Source organism: Hyla sarda, chromosome 2 (assembly GCF_029499605.1).
Source record: "Hyla sarda isolate aHylSar1 chromosome 2, aHylSar1.hap1, whole genome shotgun sequence".
Lineage (NCBI taxonomy): Eukaryota > Metazoa > Chordata > Amphibia > Anura > Hylidae > Hyla > Hyla sarda.
The window spans coordinates 8,152,915-8,178,293 of record NC_079190.1 but is presented as its reverse complement, the minus strand read 5'-3'; the positions used below and the strand labels follow the sequence as shown (position 1 = coordinate 8,178,293).

At 43.6% G+C, this 25,379-nt stretch overlaps 2 protein-coding genes across 3 annotated transcripts; both read right to left on the bottom strand.

The window, feature by feature from the left end:
* Positions 1-708: 708 nt before the first annotated feature.
* LOC130357574 (olfactory receptor 142-like) lies at positions 709-10,927 on the bottom strand. Its single transcript, XM_056560279.1, has 2 exons — positions 10,028-10,927; positions 709-866 (listed from the first exon to the last, which is right to left on the bottom strand). The coding sequence occupies exons 1-2, from the start codon at positions 10,925-10,927 to the stop codon at positions 813-815; spliced, it is 954 nt and encodes a 317-aa protein (XP_056416254.1). The 3' UTR covers positions 709-812.
* Positions 10,928-21,533: 10,606 nt separating this feature from the next.
* Positions 21,534-24,150, bottom strand: LOC130357573 (olfactory receptor 4C6-like). 2 transcript variants are annotated; one of them, XM_056560278.1, is made up of 2 exons: positions 24,047-24,150; positions 21,534-22,676 (listed from the first exon to the last, which is right to left on the bottom strand). In XM_056560278.1, exon 2 carries the CDS (start codon positions 22,634-22,636, stop codon positions 21,638-21,640), a length of 999 nt encoding a protein of 332 aa, XP_056416253.1. In that variant the 5' UTR covers positions 22,637-22,676; positions 24,047-24,150; the 3' UTR covers positions 21,534-21,637. The 2 variants fall into 2 exon arrangements, with proteins under 2 accessions (XP_056416253.1, XP_056416252.1); XM_056560277.1 differs by lacking the exon at positions 24,047-24,150 and adding an exon at positions 22,900-22,926.
* Positions 24,151-25,379: the final 1,229 nt, after the last annotated feature.

Here is a 25,379-nt window from a genome sequence, read left to right as displayed (position 1 = left end):
GACAGAACAGCTTGCAGGATTGTGAGAAAAATAATTCAAAACCCACTTTTGACTGCACAATCCCTCCAGAAAGATCTGGCAGACACTGGAGTTGTTGGACACTATTCCACTATAAAGAGATACTTGTACAAATATGGTCTTCATGGAAGAATCATCAGAAGAAAACCTCTTCTACGTCCTCACCACAAAAATCAGCGTTTGAATTTTGTAAATGAACATATAGACAAGCCTGATGCATTTTGGAAACTAGTTCTGTGGACCGAAGAGGTTAAAATTGAACTTTTTGGCCGGAATAAGCAAAGGTACGTTTGGAGAAGAAGGGGAACAGAATTAAAAGGGGTATTTCAGGCAAAAACTTTTTTTTATATATATCAACTGGCTCCGGAAAGTTAAACAGATTTGTAAATTACTTCTATTAAAAAATCTTAATCCTTCCAATAGTTATTAGCTTCTGAAGTTTTCTGTCTAACTGCTCAATGATGATGTCACGTCCCGGGATCTGTGCATGATGGGAAATTATCCCCATAGGAACTGCACAGCTCCCGGGACGTGACATCATCATTGAGCAGTTAAACAGAAAACAACAACTCAACTTCAGAAGCTACTTCTATTTTTTAATAGAAGTAATATACAAATCTGTTTAACTTTCCGGAGCCAGTTGATATGTATAAAAAAGTTTTGGCCTGGAATACCCCTTTAATGAAAATAACCTCTGTCCAACTGTTAAGCATGGGGGTGGATCAATCATGCTTTGGGGTTGTATTGCAGCCAGTGGCACAGGGAACATCTCACGAGTAGAAGGAAAAATGGATTCAATAAAATTTCAGCAAATTTTGGATGCTAACTTGATGCCATCTGTGAAAAAGCTAAAGTTAAAGAGAGGATGGCTTCTACAAATGGATAATGATCCTAAACACACCTCGAAATCCACGGGGGATTACATCAAGAGGCGTAAACTGAAGGTTTTTCCATGGCCTTCACAATCTCCTGACCTCAACATAATTGAAAATCTATGGATAGAACTTAAAAGTGCAGTGCGCGACAGACAGCCCAGAAATCTCAAAGAACTGGAAGACTTTTGTAAGGAAGAATGGGCAAAGATACCTCAAACAAGAATTGAAAGACTCTTGGCTGGCTACAAAAAGCGTTTACAAGCTGTGATACTTGCCAAAGGGGGCAGTACAAGGTATTAACTCTGCAGGGTGCCCAAACTTTTGCGGATGCAATTTTTTTTTTGTTTTCTGTTATTTTGAAAGTGTAAATGATGGAAATAAAATTTAACTTTTGTTGACAAATTATAAGAATGTCTAATCTGTAATTTGATGCCTTTTGGAGATTTTTCTATCTTTCCTTGGCTTCTTTATGCACATTAATACAAATTTTTACAGACAGAAGTGGAATTTATGGATTTATCGTTGAGGAGGATAGACCTCCATTCCAGCCTTCTTTGCTGTCTTGCTCGGCACCATAACCTTACCCCTTGTCCTTTTTTGAGTACCGGTAGTACTCCAGGGATTATGGTGTAGGGTGGCATGATGTACGGCAGTCTCTAGTCTTCATTTCAGGTATACTAACAGCTCAGCGTTACATTGATTTGGTTGTGAAACCAATGGTACAACCATTTCTCTGAAGTCTCCTGGGGGCTGTTTTTCACACAACACCAGGCTACTTGTTGCTCATACTACTGTGAGCTGATTGCATGGCCTAAACATTCTACGATGTCTTTTAGGGCCTCTGAACTTGTCAACCATGGTGCACATCTAGGACATCATTGGTCGGAGGTTGCAGAGGGCGCTGTCCCCAGAGAATTTTGATGGTTTTCATGCTTAAACGGGTACTCCGGCCCTTGACATCTTATCCCCTATCCAAAGGATAGGGGATAATATGTCTGATTGCGGGGGTTCTGCTGCTGGGGACCCCCCGCGATTACCTTGCTGAACCCAGTGTTCGTTTAGAGAATCGGTGCAATGCCAGAGGCTCTTGACAGCACAGCCACGCCCTGCTCGTGGCATCATGGCCACACCCACTCAACGCAAGTCTATGGGAGGGAGCATGACGGCCGTCACTCTCATAGACTTGCATTGAGGGGGTGTGGCCATGATGTCACTCAATGCAAGTCTATGGGAGGGGGCAAGACGGCCGTCATGCCCCCTCCCGTAGACTTGCATTGAGGGGGCGTGGCCATGATGTCACTCAATGCAAGTCTATGGGAGGGGGCATGACGGCCGTCACACCCCCTCCCATAGACTTGCATTGAGGGGACATGGCCGTGGCCGGGCCTGACGTGACTCCACACAGCAAATTTCGCTCTGTGCACCAGATGTCTGGGGTGCCGCAGCCGAGGCCCAGGATATGGGGATAAGATGTCTAGGGGCAGAGTACCCCTTTAAGTGCATTTAGCGTTGCAGAACATTTCGTAAACATCCATTAATAATCTCATTGACAGAATGCCAAGGTGTGTAAGTGCATGTATTTCTGTGAGTGGCATTCATACTCCATCCTGAATAAATTAAGATATTTTAAATATTTTGTTTCATTTTTTTTTCATTATTTGCATTTTATTAAATTGTCTTAAATTTGCATTTTATTATCGATCCTGTTATTTCCATAATTCCATGGCCTTTGCTTCTTTGTGTTGCAAACTAGAGTGTAGGATAGCAAATCCCCTTAGACCCTCCCCCTCCCCCTCCCCAGCAGCTGTAAGTGGGCCCTGCAGATAGTGGGCGGTGGTCAATTTTGAATATCATTGTGAACTAGGGCGGTATACTCCCATCTAGTGGGCAAATTTAGGTATTACTGTGACATAGTATGGTATAATGACATTATATTGATCTGCATATTTTTATTGTATTTTAGATTTCTATATTTTTATTAATAAATTGAATATCTATTTTTACATATTTTATTGTTGAGGTCTTACTTGTGCAACGATATTCCTATCTTCCAAATATTAACGAATAATAGAGGTACTTGTTGTGTCGGCCTCTGAGGATTTCACTTGTTTAAAAAAATGTTATCCGCGGTCCTCATATTTTTATTTTTGAGAGATAACGTTTATTACTTTATCTTCTTCGTGTATAAATGATACGACAGGGCTCCGCCCCCGTGTGACTTCACGCTCCGCCCCCTCAATGCAAGCCTATGGAGGAGGCGTGAAAGCTGTCACGTCCCCTCCCATAGGCTTGCATTGAGGGGGCAGAGCGTGACGTTACACGAGGGCGGAGCTGTGACATCACTATGCTCCGTCCCTGTGATCGCCAGTAATCAGACCCGGAGCAAGCACGCTCCGGGGGCTGATTCTAATGAGGTGCGATGTGGAAGATCACAGGGGTCCCCAGCGGCGGGACCCCAACGATCAGGCATCTTATCCCCTATCCTTTGGATAGGGGATAAGATGTCTTAGCGCCGGAGTACCCCTTTAATCCCAAAGGTGTTGAGGTACGGACTCTTAGGCCGGTCACGTTCTTCCACACCAGACCCTCCCTCCATATTGTTATGGACCTTGCTGTGTGCACTGGGGCACAGCCATGTTGGAACAGAAAAGAGCCGAACCCAAATTGTCCCTGTAAAGATCAAAGCAACAATTGTCCGAAATGTCTTGGTGCTGAAAAATGAAAATTTCTCTTCACTGAAACCAAGAAGCATAAGCCGACCCCTGAGGAGCGACCCTCTAGCATTATCCCTCCTCCACCCCAAAGCTGGCACAATGCAGTCTGGTAGGTAACGTTCTCCAGGCTGTTTCCAAACCCAGGTTCATCGATCAGAAAGAGAAGCGTGAGTCTATTGGTGGCTTCCATCATGCTCTGTAACATTACATTTAAAATTTAAAATTCATACATTTAAAATTCATAAAATATATGTAAAGTCATAGAGGGAGATTTATCAAAACCTGTCCAGAGGAAACATTGCCCAGTTGCCCATAGCAACCAATCAGATTGCCTTTTAAATTTTTTTCAGAGGACTTTTCAAAAATTAAAGCAGCGATCTGATTGGTTGCTATGGGCAACTCAGCAACTTTTCCTCTGGACAGGTTATGATAAATCTCCCCCATAGAGAGTAATATTGGTAGGAATGGACCAGGGATGATCACACCCCAGAAGAAGCCATTGGAGCGAAACGTTGGGGTTTGGAGGCTTACCTGTCATATCTTTCACTTGGTAATGATTGTTTGACATTTTTCTTTTTTTGAATACTTCTGTATCTTTTTTGCCATTAGACCATATCTATTAAGCACTGTGGGGGAGATTTATCAAAACCTGTCCAGACTAAATGTAGCCCAGTTGCCCATAGCAACCAATCATATCGCTTCTTTCAATTTTAACAAGGCCTCTGCAAAATGAAAGAAGAGATCAGTCATCACGCCCCCTCCCATAGACTTGCATTGAGGGGGCGGGGTGTGACATCACGAGCTCCTGACTCCGGCTTCAGCGTTTGGAACAGTTTGTCCCAAACCCTGAGCAGCGGAGTACCCCTTTAAGCCTATCAGGCTGTATTTGTGGGAGGGGCATTAGTATCTTCCGCCCCCCTTCACTTCTAGGTGGGGCGTCAAGGAGTTGTATGTAGGGGGCGGGGGCATATAACGCCCCTGCACCTAATAGGTGACATTTTGTGGATTCCTCCCGACCCTTTTTCAATGTATCCATTACAGGGTATGCCCTCTAAAGGTGTGCCCTCCGTTTGCGGTTATGGGCACAAATCTGGCCGCTTAGTTAAGTTTTTCATACAGGTATGTATGCATCATTGTAATCACGAGCACGAGTGTCAAGCCCTGAGCACAACTAACTTATTAAAAAGGAAAAACTGAAATCTTGCAGTGACATAAGTATTCATGCCCTTTACTATAACTCATGCCATAATTATTCATTCCCTTTACTCAGGACTTTGGTGAAGCCCCTTTGGCAGTGATTCCAGCCTCCAGTCTTCTTGGGGATGAGGCCACAAGGTTTACACACCTGGATTTGGAGATTTTCTGCCATTCTTCTCTGCAGATCCTCTCAAGCTCTGTCAGATTGGATGGGCGCCGCCGGTGGAAGACATTTTCAGTTCTCTTGAGAGATGTTCCATTGGGTTTGGGCTCTGGCTGGGCCACTCAAGGACATTCAAAGAGTTGTCCCTAAGTTACTCCTGTGTTGTCATTGTTGTATGATTCGGGTCATTATGGTGTTGGAAGATTGATCTTCACCCCAGTCTGAGGTCCAGAGCTCTGGATCAGGTTTTCATTAAGACTATCCCTGTACTTTGCTCTACTCAGCTTTCCCTCAACCCTGACCAGTTACCCCCTCCCCACAGTATGATGCTGCCCCCACCATACTTCACTGTATTAGAAGTAGAGCAGGAAAAAACCCTCAGGTATGGCGCTGCAGACTCTTGTAGACAGATGAGGCGGATGCCAAAGGTAATAGGAAAGTCCTCAGCAGGACATTTTATTAAAAAAACAATAAAATGGACAAGATTACGCGTTTCGGGAGGATCCCTCCCTTCCTCAGATCAGGAGGTGGTGGGCAGTGCCTGGTTTCCCCCAGACATGATGCTGCCCCCACCATGATCACTGTAGGGATGGTATTGGGCAGGTGATGGGCAGTGCCTGGTTTCCTCCAGACATGATGCTGCCCCCACCATGATCACTGTAGGGATGGTATTGGGCAGGTGATGGGCAGTGCCTGGTTTCCTCCAGACATGATGCTGCCCCCACCATGATCACTGTAGAGATGGTATTGGGCAGGTGATGGGTAGTGTTGCTCGCGAATATTCGCAATTCGAATATTATTCGCGAATATCGCATATTCGCGAATTCGCGAATTTCGCGAATATAGCGCTATATATTCGTAATTACGAATATTCGTTTTTTTTTTTTTTTTTTTTTCTTCACAGTACACATCACAGTGATCATCCCTCTCTGCTTCCAGCTTGAGTGGTGTAAAGAAGGCTGTAATACTACTATGTGAGACTGACGTGCGAAAATTCGCATATACTGAAATTCGCATATGCGAAAATTAGCATATGCTAATTTTTGCATATGCGAATTTACGCGCGTGTTAATTTTGTATGCCAATATTCACATGCTAATTTTCGCATACGCGAATATTCGCATATGCGAAAATAAAACGAGACTATAACGAATATGCGAATATTCGCGAATATATGACGAATATTCGTCCATATATTCGCGAATATTCGCGAATTCGAATATGGCCTATGCCGCTCAACACTAGTGATGGGCAGTGCCTGGTTTCCCCCAGACATGATGCTATCCCCACCATGCTTCACTGTAGGGATGGTATTGGGCAGGTGATGGGAAGTGCCTGGTTTCCTCCAGACATGATGCTGCCCCCACCATGATCACTGTAGGGATGGTATTGGGCAGGTGATGGGCAGTGCCTGGTTTCCTCCAAACATGATACTGCCCCCACCATGATCACTGTAGGGATGGTATTGGGCAGGTGATGGGCAGTGCCTGGTTTCCTCCAAACATGATACTGCCCCCACCATCATGACTGTAGGGATGGTATTGGGCAGGTGATGGGCAGTGCCTGGTTTCCTCCAGACATGATGCTGCCCCCACCATACTTTACTGTAGGGATGGTATTGGGCAGGTGATGGGCAGTGCCAGGTTTCCTCCAGATATGATGCTGCCCCCACCATACTTCACTGTAGGGATGGTATTGGGCAGGTGATGTGCAGTGCCTGGTTTCCTCCAGACTTGATGCTGCCCTCACCATGATCACTGTAGGGATGGTATTGGGCAGATGATGGGCAGTGCCTGGTTTCCTCCAGACATGATGCTGCCCCCACCATACTTTACTGTAGGGATGGTATTGGGCAGGTGATGGGCAGTGCCAGGTTTCCTCCAGATATGATGCTGCCCCCACCATACTTCACTGTAGGGATGGTATTGGGCAGGTGATGTGCAGTGCCTGGTTTCCCCCAGACTTGATGCTGCCCCCACCATGATCACTGTAGGGATGGTATTGGGCAGATGATGGGCAGTGCCTGGTTTCCCCCAAACATGATACTGCCCCCACCATGATCACTGTAGGGATGGTATTGGGCAGGTGATGGGCAGGGCCTGGTTTCCTCCAAACATGATACTGCCCCCACCATCATCACTGTAGGGATGGTATTGGGCAGGTGATGGGCAGGGCCTGGTTTCCTCCAGACATGATGCTGCCCTCACCATGATCACTGTAGGGATTGTATTGGGCAGGTGATGGGCAGTGCCTGGTTTCCTCCAGACATGATGCTGCCCCCACCATACTTCACTGTAGGGATGGTATTGGGCAGGTGAGGGGCAGTGCCAGGTTTCCTCCAGATATGATGCTGCCCCCACCATACTTCACTGTAGGGATGGTATTGGGCAGGTGATGTGCAGTGCCTGGTTTCCCCCAGACATGATGCTGCCCCCACCATGATCACTGTAGGGATGGTATTGGGCAGGTGATGGGCAGTGCCTGGTTTCCCCCAGACATGATGCTGCCCCCACCATACTTCACTGTAGGGATGGTATTGGGCAGGTGATGGGCAGTGCCTGGTTTCCTCCAGACATGATGCTGCCCCCACCATGATCACTGTAGGGATGGTATTGGGCAGGTGATGGGCAGTGCCTGGTTTACCCCAGACATGATGCTGCCCCCACCATGATCACTGTAGGGATGGTATTGGGCAGATGATGGGCAGTGCTTGGTTTCCCCCAGACATGATGCTGCCCCACCATGGTCACTGTAGGGATGGTATTGGGCAGGTGATGGGCAGTACCTGGTTTTCTCCAGACATGATGCTGCCCCCACCATGATCACTGTAGGGATGGTATTGGGCAGGTGATGGGCAGTGCCTGGTTTCCTCCAGACATGATGCTGCCCCCACCATACTTCACTGTAGGGATGGTATTGGGCAGGTAATGGGCAGTGCCTGGTTTCCTCCAGACATGATGCTGCCCCCACCATGATCACTGTAGGTATGGGATTGGGCAGGTGATGGGCAGTGCCTGGTTTCCTCCAGACATGATACTGCCCCCACCATGATCACTGTAGGGATGGTATTGGGCAGGTGATGGGCAGTGCCTGGTTTCCTCCAGACATGATGCTGCCCCCACCATGATCACTGTAGGTATGGTATTGGGCAGGTGATGGGCAGTGCCTGGTTTCCCCCAGACATGATGCTGCCCCCACCATGATCACTGTAGGGATGGTATTGGGCAGGTGATGGGCAGTGCCTGGTTTCCTCTATACATGATGCTGCCCCCACCATGATCACTGTAGGGATGGTATTGGGCAGGTGATGGGCAGTGCCTGCTTTCCCCCAGACATGATGCTGCCCACCACCATGATCACTGTAGGGATGGTATTGGGCAGGTGATGGGCAGTGCCTGGTTTCCCTGGTTGGGGAACACTGCCTTAGGGCCTGGAAGCCTTACTGTTGTTGAGAGGACAATATATTCAATGGATTAACAAACCATAGTACAGAAGACTGTAAGGCTAGCAGTCTATATGCGTTTTTTTCCCAGCAGGATTAGCCACAGAAATATGGACTGAAAATCACTGTGTAATTGACCTATGTGCTTTTACTTCCAGATTCTGGTGGAAAATTGTTCATTCTTTTTCCAGAATTCGAATCCCCATCGGAGGTTCCATCACGGAAAGTCACTAGGAATGTGATACAAGGCAGAATCTGCGAGGAATTTCTTGCAGAATCCACCTGGAATTTCTGTAGTGTGAATGAGCCCTAATTGTGACTTAAATGAAGAAATCCTAGTATTCCCTATGGGTTCACTTTCCTTTTCTTGCAACTTTACAAAGCTCAAAGGGATCCGCAACATAGGATCAGCAGATAGACCTCAGGTCAAGCAACAGAGACCTTAGCAGTACAGGATACAACCTTGCTGAGGCATTCTTTATAAAGGGAGTGCCCTGCAGGAATTGGAGGGGGAACCACCAGGGAGTGCACACTGACTGTATAAAATGCAACTAGTGCTCTTGCTCAGCTCCTAGTGGCCAGAATGAAAACTGCAGCATGAGACACATCAGACCGGGAAATACAGCAGCCAGGACACATCGTTGTGATCATATTAACTGAAAAAATTAAGATAACATGTCAATTTGACCGAACGGGGAATGGCATAAAAAGGAAACAACAGGAAAAAAGTATATGGGGCCGTGATCTGAAGTGTTGTCCTAGAAACATTTATAGTAAGTTGGAAGCACGAAGATCAGGCAGCATCCAAGCCGTCTCAGTGTGTGGGCAATCCAAGGAAAAGAAGGGGAAAAAAAGATTCTCCTGCTTAAAAATCTCAAAATGTATTAGTACATATTAACAATCTAAGGGACATAACAATGTATAAAAACAATGCAACAATAGAGTCACATAAGGGCTTATCTTTTTGGTGTTTTGTATAACAAATCTTTCATGGTCATTTTACTTTTTATATGTACTAATACATTTGGGAATTATTTATTTTGGAGACCCTTTTTTTATTCTTTTTTATTGGATTGTAAAAATATTCCTTACCTACCTCCTCCCCCCCCCCCCCCCTCAAATTTGCAAAATTGCACTATATTTTATATAGGCAAATCCTAACAAAAAGTGAGGGGGAACAAACAAAAACTTAAAAAGTTCTGAAGGGGTTATTCAATTCTCAGGGTTCAACCAATGCTTTTTATTATTATTTATTTAATTTTTTTTTATACACTGTGGTGTCTTTATGTATAGTCCAGCCAGACGTTGGGACACAGCATGGTAGACAATGGGGGTTCTTCAGCTGTAAAGGGAACTGTCCCATTATCTGGTGGAGACCTCAGTGTGCAGTAAAATCACAGACTATCAGGGACTACAGAGAACTCACAGTTTTCCTATCACCGATCAACCATAACATCATTAGAATTAAAATACATAATCGAGTCATTGACCTTTATTTCTTTATGGTTTTATCAATTCATCGACCCTGGTTGTGACTTATGACAAATACAGGTGCAGAAGATTTATGCATTCTAGTCCATTTTGGCCAAGCGTAGGTTGTACGTAAATAATGAGAAACTCTGATTTTCAGCACATGTGTCCGGACTCCATAGATCAAAGGGTTGAACAATGGTGGCACAAGGAGAGGAGTGACAGAGAAGAGTATGTGGATGATAACCGGGAGATTAACACCGACCAGCCTGTACCTGATAAAAATGAAGAAAAGTCCAACAAAAAAGACAGAGAAGTTGAGTAGATGGGTGACCAGGGTGTGGACGGCTTTCTGACGTGATTCTCCAGAGAGTTTCGAGCAGACAACAAATATCTGAAGATTGGAGAAAACGGTGACCAAGATGGTGACACAGATGTAGACGGCGGATGCAGAAGCGGAGAAAAGTTGACTGACGGAGGAGTCCACACAGGAGAGATTAACAATCGACATATTGTCACAAACAATATTGTTTATTAAGTTGCCACAAAGAGGAAGCTTGGATGTGAGGAGCACGGCTATGAGTGAAAGTATGAAGGTCACTAGAAAGGACCCAATGGTAAGGTTTATAATCCTCTCATTGGTTACCAACATGCCATAGTGCAGCGGGTGACAAACGGCCAAATATCGGTCATACGCCATTATGGTGAAGGTGTTCATTTCATAGAAGGCAAATAAGGCAACACACAGAGCTTGAGCAACACAGTTGCCATGAGTGATGGTCGTAGACGAGGTCATGAGGTCGACTATCAACTTTGGGAAAAAGGACGAGCTGCCAAAAATTCCATTGAGGACCAGATTACTTATGAGGATGTACATGGGTTCGTGTAACGTAGTATCTGTGAATATGACAAACACAATAATAACACTCAAGAGTAGAATAAATGAATATAGACTAATAGACAGGACGCAGTACAGATATCTTAGTTCTTCCATCTCCACAAGTCCAAGGAGGACCAGATTTTTGCTGATGTTGAAGGCATTTTCCATGTTTCCTTAGCTCCAAATTAAAGAGGTTTAAACATAAGATCCTGAACGAAACAAGAAGATTTCATTATTTTCATGTAGTAATCTCATTGGCTGCTCAGAACCTGTTGACTATATGAAAGGAAGTATTGAAGAACTATCAAGGAAGAGACGTGGATCCTTTTCCTGAGGTCAATGGATCAGGGTGAAAAATGATTTTAAAGAGGTTTCCAGGCTTTGTAAAATTTGTACAGGGGCTGAAATGGGAGTGAGAATTAAAGTAAAAAAAACAAAAAACAAAACAACAACAACAACATATGCTTTCTCTCATTCCCAGACCAGTGCTGCGCCACTTTATAGTTCCCGGCAATATTGGCCTATTGATGCCTCGTACACTCTACAAGTGCAAGAACAAAATCCCTTAAATATGGACAGATTACGAGAAGACCCAACTCAGGGGAGAAGACCGTTCAGTTTTAAAGAGTTGGAAGAGAAGGACGACAATGAGATGAATGAAGACAAAATGAGGAACAGGCGATAAAGAAGCCTGAAGACCCAAGGAGAAGACAGGACGGTCTAAACAAACACCATTCATGTCCTTGAAACAGACTTAAAGGGGTACTCTGGTGGAAAAAAAAAATTCTAAATCAACTAGTGCCAGAAAGTTAAACAGATTTGTAAATTATAGAAAAATTTATGGAGATACAGACCTCTAGATGCTCATATGCTAATAATATGCTAATAAGCTATGAGGGATGTAATGATGGGATATATAGTGATTGCTGGTCTGGTGTTGGAATGTGGTGATTGTATAATACTGACTGGATTAGATAAATGTAGTACTAATAAATATATAAATTATATGTAAAATGAATACAGGCTAGGTGATAAAAGTAAAATGAATATAGATTTAAATTATTTTACTTTTATCACCTATATTAATTTTACTTTTATCACCTAGCCTGTATTAATTTTACATATAATTTATATATTTATTAGTACTACATTTATCTAATCCAGTCAGTATTATACAATCACCACATCCCGACACCAGACCAGCAATCACTATATATCCCATCATTACATCCCTCATAGCTTATTAGCATATTATTAGCATATGAGTATCTAGAGGTCTGTTTCTCCATATATTTTTCTATATTATACCTAGACACGTAGGGTTAACGTGTATCATACAGCAACTCGACACTCATTCATCACCTATTTAGTGTGAGCCCCCCCACCTCCAATTTCAGATTTGTAAATTACTTCTATTCACATAGTAGAGTTTTTTGGGTTGTTTACATTGAAAAATTGGTACATATTTTGGCATGTAAATGACCCTAAAGATGTCCTGTGCACTTACTTTTAAAGGGGTACTCCGGTGAAAACCTTTTTTCTTTTAACCCCTTAAGGACCAAGGACGTACCGGTACGTCCTTGGTCCTGCTCTTCTGATATAACGCGGGGTTACACAGTAACCCCGCGTCATATCATGGCGGGCCCGGCGTCATAGTGAAGCCGGGACCCGCCTCTAATAGCGCGCGGCTAAAAGTGAAAGTGAAAGTTCCCGGCTAGCTCAGTCGGGCTGTTCGGGATAGCCGCGGCTAATCGCGGCATCCCGAACAGCTGACAGGACAGCGGGAGGGCCCCTTCCTGCCTCCTCGCTGTCCGATCGCCGAATGACTGCTCAGTGCCTGAGATCCAGACATGAGCAGTCATGCGGCAGAATCGTTGATCACTGGTTTCTTATGAGAAACCAGTGATCAACATAGAAGATCAGTGTGTGCAGTGTTATAGGTCCCTATGGGATAATAATGATCAGTATAAGAGATCAGTGTGTGCAGTGTTATAGGTCCCTATGGGATAACAATGATCAGTGTGTGCAGTGTTATAGGTCCCTATGGGATAACAATGATCAGTGTGTGCAGTGTTATAGGTCCCTATGGGATAACAATGATCAGTGTGTGCAGTGTTATAGGTCCCTATGGGATAACAATGATCAGTGTGTGCAGTGTTATAGGTCCCTATGGGACCTATAACACTGCAAAAAAAAAGTGAAAAAAAAAAGTGAATAAAGATCATTTAACTCCTCCCCTATTAAAAGTTTGAATCACCCCCCTTTTCCAATAAAAAAAAAAACACAGTGTAAATAAAAATAAAAATAAACATATGTGGTATCACCGCGTGCGGAAATGTCCGAATTATAAAAATATATCATTAATTAAACCGCTCGGTCAATGGCGTGCGCGCAAAAAAATTCCAAAGTCCAAAATAGTGCATTTTTGGTCACTTTTTATATCATTTAAAAATGAATAAAAAGTGATCAATAAGTCCTATCAATGCAAAAATGGTACCGTTAAAAACTTCAGATCACGGCGCAAAAAATGAGCCCTCATACCGCCCCATACACGGAAAAATAAAAAAGTTATAGGGGTCAGAAGATGACAATTTTAAACGTATTAATTTTCCTGCATGTAGTTATGATTTTTTCCAGAAGTCCGACAAAATCAAACCTATATAAGTAGGGGATCATTTTAATCGTATGGACCTACAGAATACATATCAGGTGTCATTTTTACCGAAAAATGTACTACGTAGAAACGGAAGCCCCCAAAAGTTACAAAACAGCGTTTTTTTTTCAATTTTGTCGCACAATGATTTTTTTTCCCGCTTCACCATAGATTTTTGGGCAAAATGACTGATGTCATTACAAAGTAGAATTGGTGGCGCAAAAAATAAGCCATCATATGGATTTTTAGGTGTAAATTTGAAAGAGTTATGATTTTTTAAAGGCAAGGAGCAAAAACCGAAAATGCAAAAACGGAAAAACCTCCGGTCCTTAAGGGGTTAAATCAACTGGTGGCAGAAAGTTAAGCATATTTGTAAATTACTTCTATTAAAAAATCTTAATCCTTCCAGTACTTATTAGCTGCTGAATGCTACAGAGGAAATTCTTTTAATTTCACCCCGCCCCCTCCCATAGACTTGCTTTGAGGGGGCGGGCTATGACGTCAAGAGCTCCCGACGCCGGCTTCAGCATTCGGAACAGTTTGTTCCAAACGCTGAGCAGCGGAGTACCCCTTTAAGAATGCAGGATGTATGTTTTACGTCTTGTAAGCTGCGCTTGTAAGCTGCGTTTACGGTGCCCCGTGCCCTTTGCTGACGATCACTTACCTGTCCTCGGGGCTCCGGCGCGTCCTCTTCGGGATCCCCTGCATGGTCGCCGCGCACGCTGTTCCGTCATCCAATAGGAGCCCTGTGCGTAGCGTCGTGATGGCAGCGACGGAGAGCGAGGATGCCGGGGAAGCAGAGGCCTTACCAGAGTGTCGGGGACACCCCGGGGACGCAGCGACAGCGATGGACGGCGACATCCTGGGCAGCGGTGACGGTCCGGAGCGGCGGGGACACGTGAGTACAACTTCGTCTAACAGTGGTCTACAACCTGCGGACCGCCAGATGTTGCAAAACTACAACTCCCAGCATGCCAAAACTACAACTCCCAGCATGCAACTTTACATTGCACGGATCCCTCAACATACGATGGTTTCAACAAACGATGGTCCATTTGGAATGGATTACCATCGTATGTTGAGGGACCACTGTACTATATATATAAACAAGTTAAAGCACATATACAAATAAAATGCTGTAGTGAAAAAGACATAACATGGCTAATGATACTACACGTTTGGTGTAAAAACAGCTAACTGGTGTAATTCTAAGATCCTGGCCTGCTATTAGTGTTGCTCACGAATATTCGAAATTCGAATATTCGTCGCGAATTCGCGAATATTACGAATTTCGCAATTAAAATTCGCTATTACGAATATTCGTCTTTTTTTCAAACTGTTTTAAAAACTGAGCACATTGTAGGGATCTCCGTCGACTGATAAATGCAACGCTTGTATCATTTCATTAACCTCTTAAAGGGGTACTCCGCCCCTAGACATCTTATCCCCTATCCAAAGGATAGGGGATAAGATGTCAGATCGCTGGGGTCCCGCTGCTGGGGACCCCGGGGATCGGTGCTGCAGCACCCCACTATCATTACTGCGCAGAGCGAGATCGCTCTGCACGTAATGACGGGCAATACAGGGGCCGCAGCATCGTTACGTCACGGCTCCGCCACTCGTGACATCACGGCCCGCCCCCGTCAATACAAGTCTATGGGAAGGGGGCGTGGCGGTCGTCACGCCCCCTGCCATAGACTTGCATTAAGGGGACGGGCCGTGATGTCATGAGGGGCGGAGCCATGACGTCACGCTGCTCCGGCCCCTGTATCGCCCGTCATTACGCACAGAGCAAACTCGCTCTGTGCAGTAATGATAGCGGGGTGCCGCAGCGGCGATCCCCGGGGTCCCCAGCAGCGGGACCTCGGCGATCTGACATCTTATCCACTATCCTTTGGATAGGGGATAAGATGCCAGGGGCGGAGTAGCCCTTTAAGGACCCAGGACGTATGGGTACGTCCTGGGTCCCGGTCCTGCGATATAACGCGGGGTCACACGGTGACCCCGCATCATATCACGGCGGGCCCGGCGTCATAATGAAGCCGGGACCCGCCTCTAATAATGAAAGTGAAAGTTGCCGGTTAGCTCAGGGAGCTGTTCGGGATCGCCGCGGTATAATCGCGACATCCCAAACAGCTGTACTACAGGAGGAGGTCTTCTTACCTTCCTTCCTGCAGTCCGATCGCCGATTGAATGCTTCAAGCCTGAGATCCAGACTTGAGCAATCAATCGCCGAAAACACTGATTGATACATCCCTATGGAGATGGATCAATCTGTGTTAAAGATGAGTTAATGCAATGTTATAGCCCCCCCTATAGGAGCTATAATATGGCATAAGAAAAGTGTAAAAAAATCATTAACCCTTTCAATGATCCCTTCCCCTAATAAAAGTTTGAATCACCCGGCATTTCCAAGAATAAAAAAAAACACAGTGTATATAAAAATAAAAATAAACATATGTGGTATCGCCGCATGCGGAAATTTCCGAATTATAAAAACATACCGCTTTTTAAACCGCACGTTCAATGACGTACGCGCAAAAAAATTCCAAAGTCCAAAATAGCGCATTTTTGATCACTTTTTATACCACAAAAAAGTGAATAAAAAGTGATCAAAAATTTTGATCAGAACAAAAATGGTACCGCTAAAAACTTCAGAGCACGGCGCAAAAAATGAGCCCTCATAGCGCCCAGAACACAGAAAAATAAAAAAGTTATAGGGGTCAGAAGATGACCATTTTAAACCTATACATTTTCCTGCATGTATTCATGATTATTTTCTGAAGTGATACAAAATCAAACCTATATAAGTAGGGGATCATTTTAATCGTATGGACCTACAGAATAATGATAAGGTGTCATCTTTGTCAAAAAATGTACTGCGTAAAAACGGAAGCCCCCAATAGTTACAAAATAGTGTCTTTTCATCAATTTTGTCGCAGATTGATTTTTTTCCCGTTTCACTGTAGACTTTTTGGGTAAAATGACTGATGTCATTGCAAAGTAGAATTAGTGACGCAGAAAATAAGCCATCATATGGAATTTTAGGTGAAAATTTTAAAGAGTTATGATTTTTTTAAGTTAAGGAGGAAAAATTGAAAATGAAAAAATGGAAAAAGCCCGGGTCCTTAAGGGGTTAAAGACCCAGGGATGAGACCGTGAGGCGAAAGGTTTATGCATGCGAATATTCGTGGAAATTCCGCCCTACTTATGCCTGTGAGCCAATGAGAGTTCTGCAAGCACAGTTGTCAGAGCTTAGCAACGTCCCTAGCAACGTCCCTCGCATGATGTTATAGCGCGCATGGGCAGATGAGCGAAATGTCACTATTAATTTCGCATTCGCAATAGCGAAATTTCGCAATTCAAAAAAATGTCACGAATATTCGAATTTCACGAATATGGGATGAATATTCGAATTCGAATATGGCATATGCCTCTCATCACTACCTGCTATATGAAATCTTTACATGCATACATATAAAAGTAAATGTGGTCAAAAACATACGTAACAAGAGAGGAAACAATCCAGGCATGTAACAGTATGTAGACATGCTAACATGGCAAGAAAGCAGGCTAAAAAGTCCAGGGCCTAAATTATATACTCTGCCCTACGTGTATTGCCAGACCACACAGTGTTCTTCAGGGGTCCAATAGCCACAAGGAACATTGCTATCATGTCTTAAGAGGCTCAGATCCGGTCATGAGAAAATCTACAGGTAACAATATATTGCAATGTAAAGGACCTGATGGACTGTGACATATAACACCAGCAAATACATGGAAGCATATCCATACCTCACATCTAGGGATCTCTGCAGATGGGAATCGCACTAAGTTTCTGAATATTTATATACTGTATATATACTGTAAACGCTCAAGACTGAAACCACAGGGGAGGAAAATCCTCCAGATGAGCAAATGTAGAAAATGGCAGTAAATGAGGCTGGGAATATATAGACGCAATGGAAAACATAGACGAAGATGTGTAATGGGGATTCATGATTTATAATGAGGGGGATAGACTGTCACCTAGACCAAGAAGAGTTAAACCAATACACCTCAGAGAAAATAGGTATATATGAAAAGTCATGTCAATGTAGGATGAGAATGGGCCATAAGATCATGGAGTTCTACCATATTCAGTGTTGGTCCAGAGAAAGACAAAACAACGTCTACTGAACCTCACCCAAAACTGTGTACAGGACTCTGTGTGTGGTCTAAATATAGATTTCTAGTCTATAATAGTCTATAAACCTGGGTTCTTATCTCGGCCACATTCGATGTGTCCTATGATCTTATTTGACTTTGCAGCAGCTGCCTGGCATTGGTTGCTAAAGTCAAGTTTACTGTCTCCTCGAGACTCTTTTAAGGTCAGTTGTAGCAAGTATTTTTAATATACAAACCTAACTTGCCTGTCTTTATCTATCGTACAATATTACTTCTTGGGCGACTTATTTTACAGAACTATTTTACAGAGCAGGGCCACCCAACCAGTTTAACTTTGTCTAAGTCGCCCATGGTAGTCCCTAGGTTTTCACTTTTTACCGCTCTCCTATGAGGATCTGGTTTTTGTTGCTAGGGACTACCAGGTCGCTACCTCTCATGGTCCTAGTGTGGGTGGCTGCAGGTCTAGGGGGCCAAGAGACACCGACAGAAGCACCTAGGGGTCAGGCATAGGATGAGGTCTTGGGCGGGTAGCAGGATAGCATAGTCAGGAACAAGTAATCCGGTTAGGGCCACCAGCACAGGTAAGAAGTAAACAATACAGCTCATACAATGCCTTTGGCATTGGCCGAAACGCGTCATACTTTTGAGTTGTTATCCACACCGTGTGAATTAAACACGTTATATTTGCAAAATATCCAGCGAGTGCCGGGAATTCTTTATCTTACCACGGTTTTTGATCCAGGTGAAAAACTGTATTAAATCATATACGTTTTTTTTTTTAACATTGGAGTCAATGGGAATCGTACAGAACTGTATGTGCTAATGGTTCCATACGGTTTTCACCATATAGTTTTTGACTTTGCACAGTTATTTTTTCTTGGAATTTCAATCAAACAAGTAAGTCTGGAGAGGAAAAAATGGCAGAGCTCCTCATGGGACAAGTATCGTTTGATACACAGTGTGTTATCAAGCAAGTGGTGTGCAGTGGGTGTTAGTGAACCACTCACCTTGCTTAGTTGTGTATGAAGACACAACTACAAATGCGCTTGTGTGATCATGCAGGTGGTGCAGCCTCCTGGTCCCGGATCTAGGAGTGCTCCTGGCCAGTGGGTACAGTGGTAAATATGAGAGTAAAAATTTTCCAGGTTTTCGGCGCAATCCACCAAGGATGGGTCAGAGTTTCTTCAAAAAAAATTTATTTGCCAAAGAAGCAACGCGTTTCAGAGCTTTGGAGCTCCTTTGTCAGGTAAACATGGCAGTATGACAGAACTGAGTGCAGGAGTGCTCTTTATGTTCAAAATTGGCGCCAAAGTGTAGTTAGCCCCGCCCCCTGGGCGTGGCCACCAGCTCCAGGCCAATGATAGACACAAGAGTTTAACATTGTCTCACTTAATAACATTGGATAAAAACACATAAAAACGTCATAACATCAATATGGTTGAACACATGAATAGACTTAGTATACCTTGCTATCGGTTTTGAGTCACGGTAATGGCTCATATAAGCCGCTGAACACTGAGTGTCTAGTGCGCATGTGTCCGGTAGTAAAATGCGGACACAGAGCGCACGCGTCCACTGGTCTGGTGCGGGTGTAGTGAAGGATCATGACGTGTGTCGGCGCACGCATACTAAGTGCTGGGGCCGCATTGACTAGATCTTGGATTAGGCGGCACCTGTGCACGCGTTCGCAGTGAAAAGAGGAGGGGGCGGGGCTATTAGACACATATGGCGCGTGCGTACTTGTCAATGGCCAAAATGGTCTTAACTGCGCATGCGCTAGCAGCGATGTGTAAAGAGATAGATGTGTGTGTGGGGGCACAAAGTGCCAAGCTGTCTTACATAGCGCATGCGTAGAGAAAAAAGAGGGGGGGAAAGCCAAGGCTCTAAGCGCAAACAATCCATTATTGCTAGTAGTGCGATATGTTTAAGCACTGGAATTTCTAATATTAAAAAAGGGGGAACAATTAGTGATCAAATGCGATGATAGTTCATATTTGAATGGATAAATAAATGCATGCCTTGTACATCTAAAAACAAAAATTTACATTTAAAATACATAATTAACATATAATTAGCATATACTATATATGTCAAGGTATATGTCACATGCATGGGGAGCATATGACAAATATGTATAAAATATAACACGTCGTCTGACAAATAGAAGAAACCTAAATAGTAGGATCACACAGGAATATAAGGTGGGTAGTGTTTATGGTAGATACAATAGGATACATGCTATAAATGATATGCTGTGTATGATGTATATGACTAACGAATGATATCGATTGCTTCATTCAGACCTGCTGGATGTAAGCTATTGAGCTTATAAATCTAGTAGGATTCACGGCGTTGAAGTTTCTCAAATCTATTGTAAGTGTGACTTGGAATATGTTCAATTGCTAGTAACGAAAATGCTGTAAAATCACTATTGTGATGTGATGCCGCATGTCTGGAAACACTATGTTGTAGGAATCCTCTGGTGACATTATACCTGTGACTATTCATGCGGGTCCTAAGTTGTTGAGAGGTTCTGCCCACATAATGGAGTTTACATGAACATTCCAACAACTTAGGACCCGCATGAATAGTCACAGGTATAATGTCATATTTGTCATATGCTCCCCATGCATGTGACATATACCTTGACATATATAGTATATGCTAATTATATGTTAATTATGTATTTTAAAAGTAAATTTTTGTTTTTAGATGTACAAGGCATGCATTTATTTATCCATTCAAATATGAACTATCATCGCATTTGATCACTAATTGTTCCCCCTTTTTTAATATTAGAAATTCCAGTGCTTAAACATATCGCACTACTAGCAATAATGGATTGTTTGCGCTTAGAGCCTTGGCTTTCCCCCCCCTCTTTTTTCTCTACGCATGCGCTATGTAAGACAGCTTGGCACTTTGTGCCCCCACACACACATCTATCTCGTTACACATCGCTGCTAGCGCATGCGCAGTTAAGACCATTTTGGCCATTGACAAGTATGCACGCGCCATATGTGTCTAATAGCCCCGCCCCCTCCTCTTTTCACTGCGAACGCGTGCACAGGTGCCGCCTAATCCAAGATCTAGTCAATGCGGCCCCAGCACTTAGTATGCGTGCGCCGACACACGTCATGATCCTTCACTACACCCGCACCAGACCAATGGACGCGTGCGCTCTGTGTCCGCATTTTACTACTGGACACATGCGCACTAGACACTCAGTGTTCAGCGGCTTATATGAGCCATTACCGTGACTCAAAACCGATAGCAAGGTATACTAAGTCTATTCATGTGTTCAACCATATTGATGTTATGACGTTTTTATGTGTTTTTATCCAATGTTATTAAGTGAGACAATGTTAAACTCTTGTGTCTATCATTGGCCTGGAGCTGGTGGCCATGCCCAGGGGGCGGGGCTAACTACACTTTGGCGCCAATTTTGAACATAAAGAGCACTCTTGCACTCAGTTCTGTCATACTGCCATGTTTACCTGACGAAGGAGCTCCAAAGCTCTGAAACGCGTTGTTTCTTTGGCAAATAAAATTCCTTTGAAGAAACTCTGACCCATCCTTGGTGGATTGCGCCAAAAACCTGGAAAATTTTTACTCTCATATTTACCAATCAAACAAGTAAAACTTTATTCATAATGGAGTGAAAAGTTAACAACGTATACGTTTTTTCTTAAAAAACTGATGCAACCGGACATCATTTTTTAAACCGTATACAGTTTTTAACTGTATACGGGTTAAAATTTGTACACACATTTTGATACCGTTTAGTCCGGTTTTGAGGAATCAGCTTTTCATCAAAAACCTGATACGGGAACTGAATTGCAAAGACGTGGTGTGAATGCAGCCTTATTCCTATGTTGTAACTTCCCAATACTCATCCCACTATAGTGACACCACAGTGTGTATTATTTCTGTGCATTAGGTGAACTGAAATATTCCCAATTTTACTATAGTGCCTCATGGTTAGTTTTTACACCTCTCAATAAGATGCAGATACATTGTGGAATAACTTGACCTTTATTTCTTATTTTTTTTGCTACTGATTAACTCTGATTGTGACTTATGACTAATTTAGATATAGATGGCCCGTGTATTTTAGTCATTTTAGGCCAAGCGGGCATTTTCTGCAAATTGTGAGTAACCCTCATCTTCAGAGCATGTGTCCGGAATCCATAGATCAAGGGGTTAAACAATGGTGGAACAATGAGAGATGTGACTGAGAGTAGAATATGTCCAATAGTCAGGAGCCTAACACTGCTCAGCCTGTACCGGATGAAAACAAATAAAAGTCCTATTAAAAAGACAGAGAAGTTGAGTAGATGGGTGACCAGGGTGTGGACGGCTTTCTGACGTGATTCCCCTGACACTTTCAAGCAGACAACAAATATCTGTAGGTTAGAGAAAATGGTGACCAAGATGGTGACACACAAGTAAATGGTGACAAAGGAAGCGGCGAACAGTTGACTGAGGGAAGAGTCCCCACAGGAGAGAATGACCATGGACATATTGTCACAAATAATATTGTTTATCTTGTTCCCACAAAGAGGAAGAATCCATGTGAGGACCAAGCCTATGAGTACAAGAATGGAGTCCACCAGTAAGGATCCAATGATGACATTTATAATCCTCTCATTGGTTACCAACATGCCATAGTGTAGCGGGAAACAAACGGCCAAATATCGGTCATACGCCATTATGGTGAAGGTGCTCATTTCATAGAAGGCAAATAAGCCAACACACAGAGCTTGAGCGGCACAGTTACCATGAGTGATGGTCGTGGATGATGAGATGAGGTCGACTATCAACTTTGGGAAAAGCACAGAACTTCCAAAAATTCCATTAAGCACCAGTTTACTTATAAGGATGTACATGGGTTCGTGTAACCGTTGATCTACAAATATGACAAATACAATGACAACACTTAAGAGTACAATGAATGAATATAGGACAATAGACAGGACACAGTACAGATATTTTTGTCCTTCCATCTCTACAAGTCCCAGGAGGACCAGATTTTTGCTGACGTTGAAGGTATTTTCCATGTTACCCTTATTCCAAATTAGAGATGTTTAAACTTGGATCCTGGAGGAGAGAAGAAGATACGAGTTCAATCATTCTTATCCAAAGATCTGACCAACTGCACAAAAATGGTTAAATAGATGAAAAAAAGTACAAATATCATGAAAAGATGGAGATCCTTCTCCTTCTCAATAGAGGAGAGAATTCTGCTCAGGAGAGGTAAAGGGGGAAAAAGAAAACCAATGGGGAAAAAGGGAGAAAAAGAAAACCAATGGGGGAGATTTACCAAAACCTGTGCAGAGGAAAAGTTGCCCAGTTGCCCATAGCAACCAATCAGATCGCTGCTTTCATTTTTGAAAAGGCCTGTGGAAAATGAAAGCAGCGATCTGATTGGTTGCTATGGGCAACTGGGCAACTTTTCCTCTAAACAAGTTTTGATAAATCTCCCCCAATGACCAACAACAAAATGGATGACGATGACCACAAAATCAGGATCAGATGACCAGAAAGCATGAAGATCCAAGAAGAAGACAGGAAGGTCTAAACAAGCACTTGGTTCCCGGGTACTGTACATATGAGACGGGCTCCAAAACATAATAAAAATGCAAGTACAATGAATGAGAAATGGTAAATGACAGAACTGATATAGACCACATGCAAAGAAACAAAGAAAAAGGGATACGCGCCCCCTAGAGTAGTATATTACACAATGTGGAGAAAACTTTAATGCAGAAGATTGCCCTTAGGGTGGGTTCACACCAAGTACGGTTCCCGTATACGTTTTCATTATAGAAAACGTATGGAACCGCATTGAAAACCGTATACATAGACAAACAATTGAAAACCGTATGCACCCGGATGCATCCGGTTGCGTACGGTTTACTTGCAATATTATTTTTTCCCATACTCAAAACCATGGTTGACCACGGTTTTATCTCTGGGTTAAAAACCGTACTGCAAACACATACGTTTTTTTTAAACATGTGCGTCAATGGGAAACGCACATGTGTACGATTCCATATGGGAAACCATATACAGTTTTTACTTTGCACATGCGCTTTTGCATCCTAAAGTTACAATTTAAAAAAAATTATATATTTTAAATAACATTTTCAAAAATGTTTTTTTTTAAATTAAAACGGACGGAACCGTATGCACTTTTAAAAAGAGTATACAGTTTAAAAACTCATACGGTTTACTTTTTCCCTTACGGTTCCATCCGTTTTTTTCCCATACGGTTTTGTTTATTAAAACTGATGGCAAAAACGTGATGTGAACCCAGCCTTACCCGGTGGGGTTGCGCTAAGAGCACAACACCTCAGAAGGCTTCTAATATTAGGAACTGATGCTGCAGTTCGGCCATTGGAAGCTTGACTATCGCCGTATAACAGATTGGTAGCAAAGGAAAATGAACTTTCTGCCGCACTGGTCACCTTAAACTGGGTACTCCACTGCTCAGCAAACTGTTCCGAACGCCGGAGCCAGTGCCGGGAGCTTGTGACATCAAAGCACCGCCCCCTCATGATGTCACATCCCGCCCCCTCAATGCAAGGCTATGGGAGGGGTGTAACAGCTGTCACGCCCCCTCCCATAGACTTGTATTGAGGGTCAGGGCGTGATGTCATGAGGGGGCGGGGCTATGAAGTCATGAGCTCCCGGCACCGGCTCCAGCTTTCGGAACAGTTTGTTCCACCCCTTTAAGTCACTCATTGGCATCAATGATTGTTATTAAAATCCATTTATTAGCACAAAGCATCGCGTTTCCAGTCCGTTCCGGACTCTTCGTCAGGCAGGTGCATCTGCCTGATGAAGAGTCCGTTCCAGACTGGAAACACGATGCTTTGTGCTAATAAATGGATTTTAAGAACAATCATTGATGTCAACGTGTGACTTAAGGTGACCAGAGCTGCAGAAAGTAAATTTTCCTTTGCTACTAATCTAGAACTGATATAGAGGGACTGAGGGCCCTTCCCCTGAGGGCTTAAAGGGGTACTCCGCCCATAGACATCTTATCCCCTATCAAAAAAAAAAACGTATACATAATAGGTATTGCCACATGTGTAATGACTTATCAAATTAAACAATAATGTTATTTATCCCGATCTGTGAATGTCAAAAAAACTGTCCAGGAACTGTCCGGAGCAGGAGCAAATCCCCATAGCAAACATCTCCTGCTATGGACAGTTCCTGACACAGACAGAGGGGGCAGCAGAGTGAACTGTGGTTCACAACTTGCTGTGGAGCATACAGCAGCTGATAAGTACTGGAAGGATTAAGTATTTTAAATAGAAGTAATTTACAGATCTGAATAACTTTCTATCACCAGTTGATTTAAAAAAAAATAATAATTCCACCAGAGTACCCCTTTAACTCCTTAACGACGCAGGACGTATATTTACGTCCTCCACCGACTCCCGCGATATGCCGCGGGATCACGCGGTGTCCCCGCGTCATATCGGGTCGGTCACGGCGACTATCAACGGCCGGGATCCGCGGCTAATACAGGACATCACCGATTGGGTGTGAAGGTGAAAGTATCCCGGCTGCTCAGTCGGGCTGTTCGGGACCGCCGCGGTGAGATTGCGGCATCCCGAACAGCTTACAAGACACCGAGAGGGCCCTTACCTGCCTCCTCCTTGTCCGATCGACGAATGACTGCTCCGTGCCTGAGATCCAGGCAGGAGCAGTCAAGCGCCGATAACACTGATCACAGGCGTGTTAATACACGCCAGTGATCAGCATGAGAGATCAGTGTGTGCAGTGTTA

Coding starts and splice junctions, on each gene's coding strand:
- LOC130357574 (XM_056560279.1), bottom strand. CDS start 10,927: ATGGAAAATGCCTTCAACATCAGCAAAAATCTGGTCCTCCTTGGACTT. Junction 867..10,027: donor CACATGTGCTGAAAATCAGA/GTTTCTCATTAT, acceptor CTTTAACTTTAG/CTTTTTCACAGATGGCATCA.
- LOC130357573 (XM_056560278.1), bottom strand. CDS start 22,636: ATGGAAAATACCTTCAACGTCAGCAAAAATCTGGTCCTCCTGGGACTT.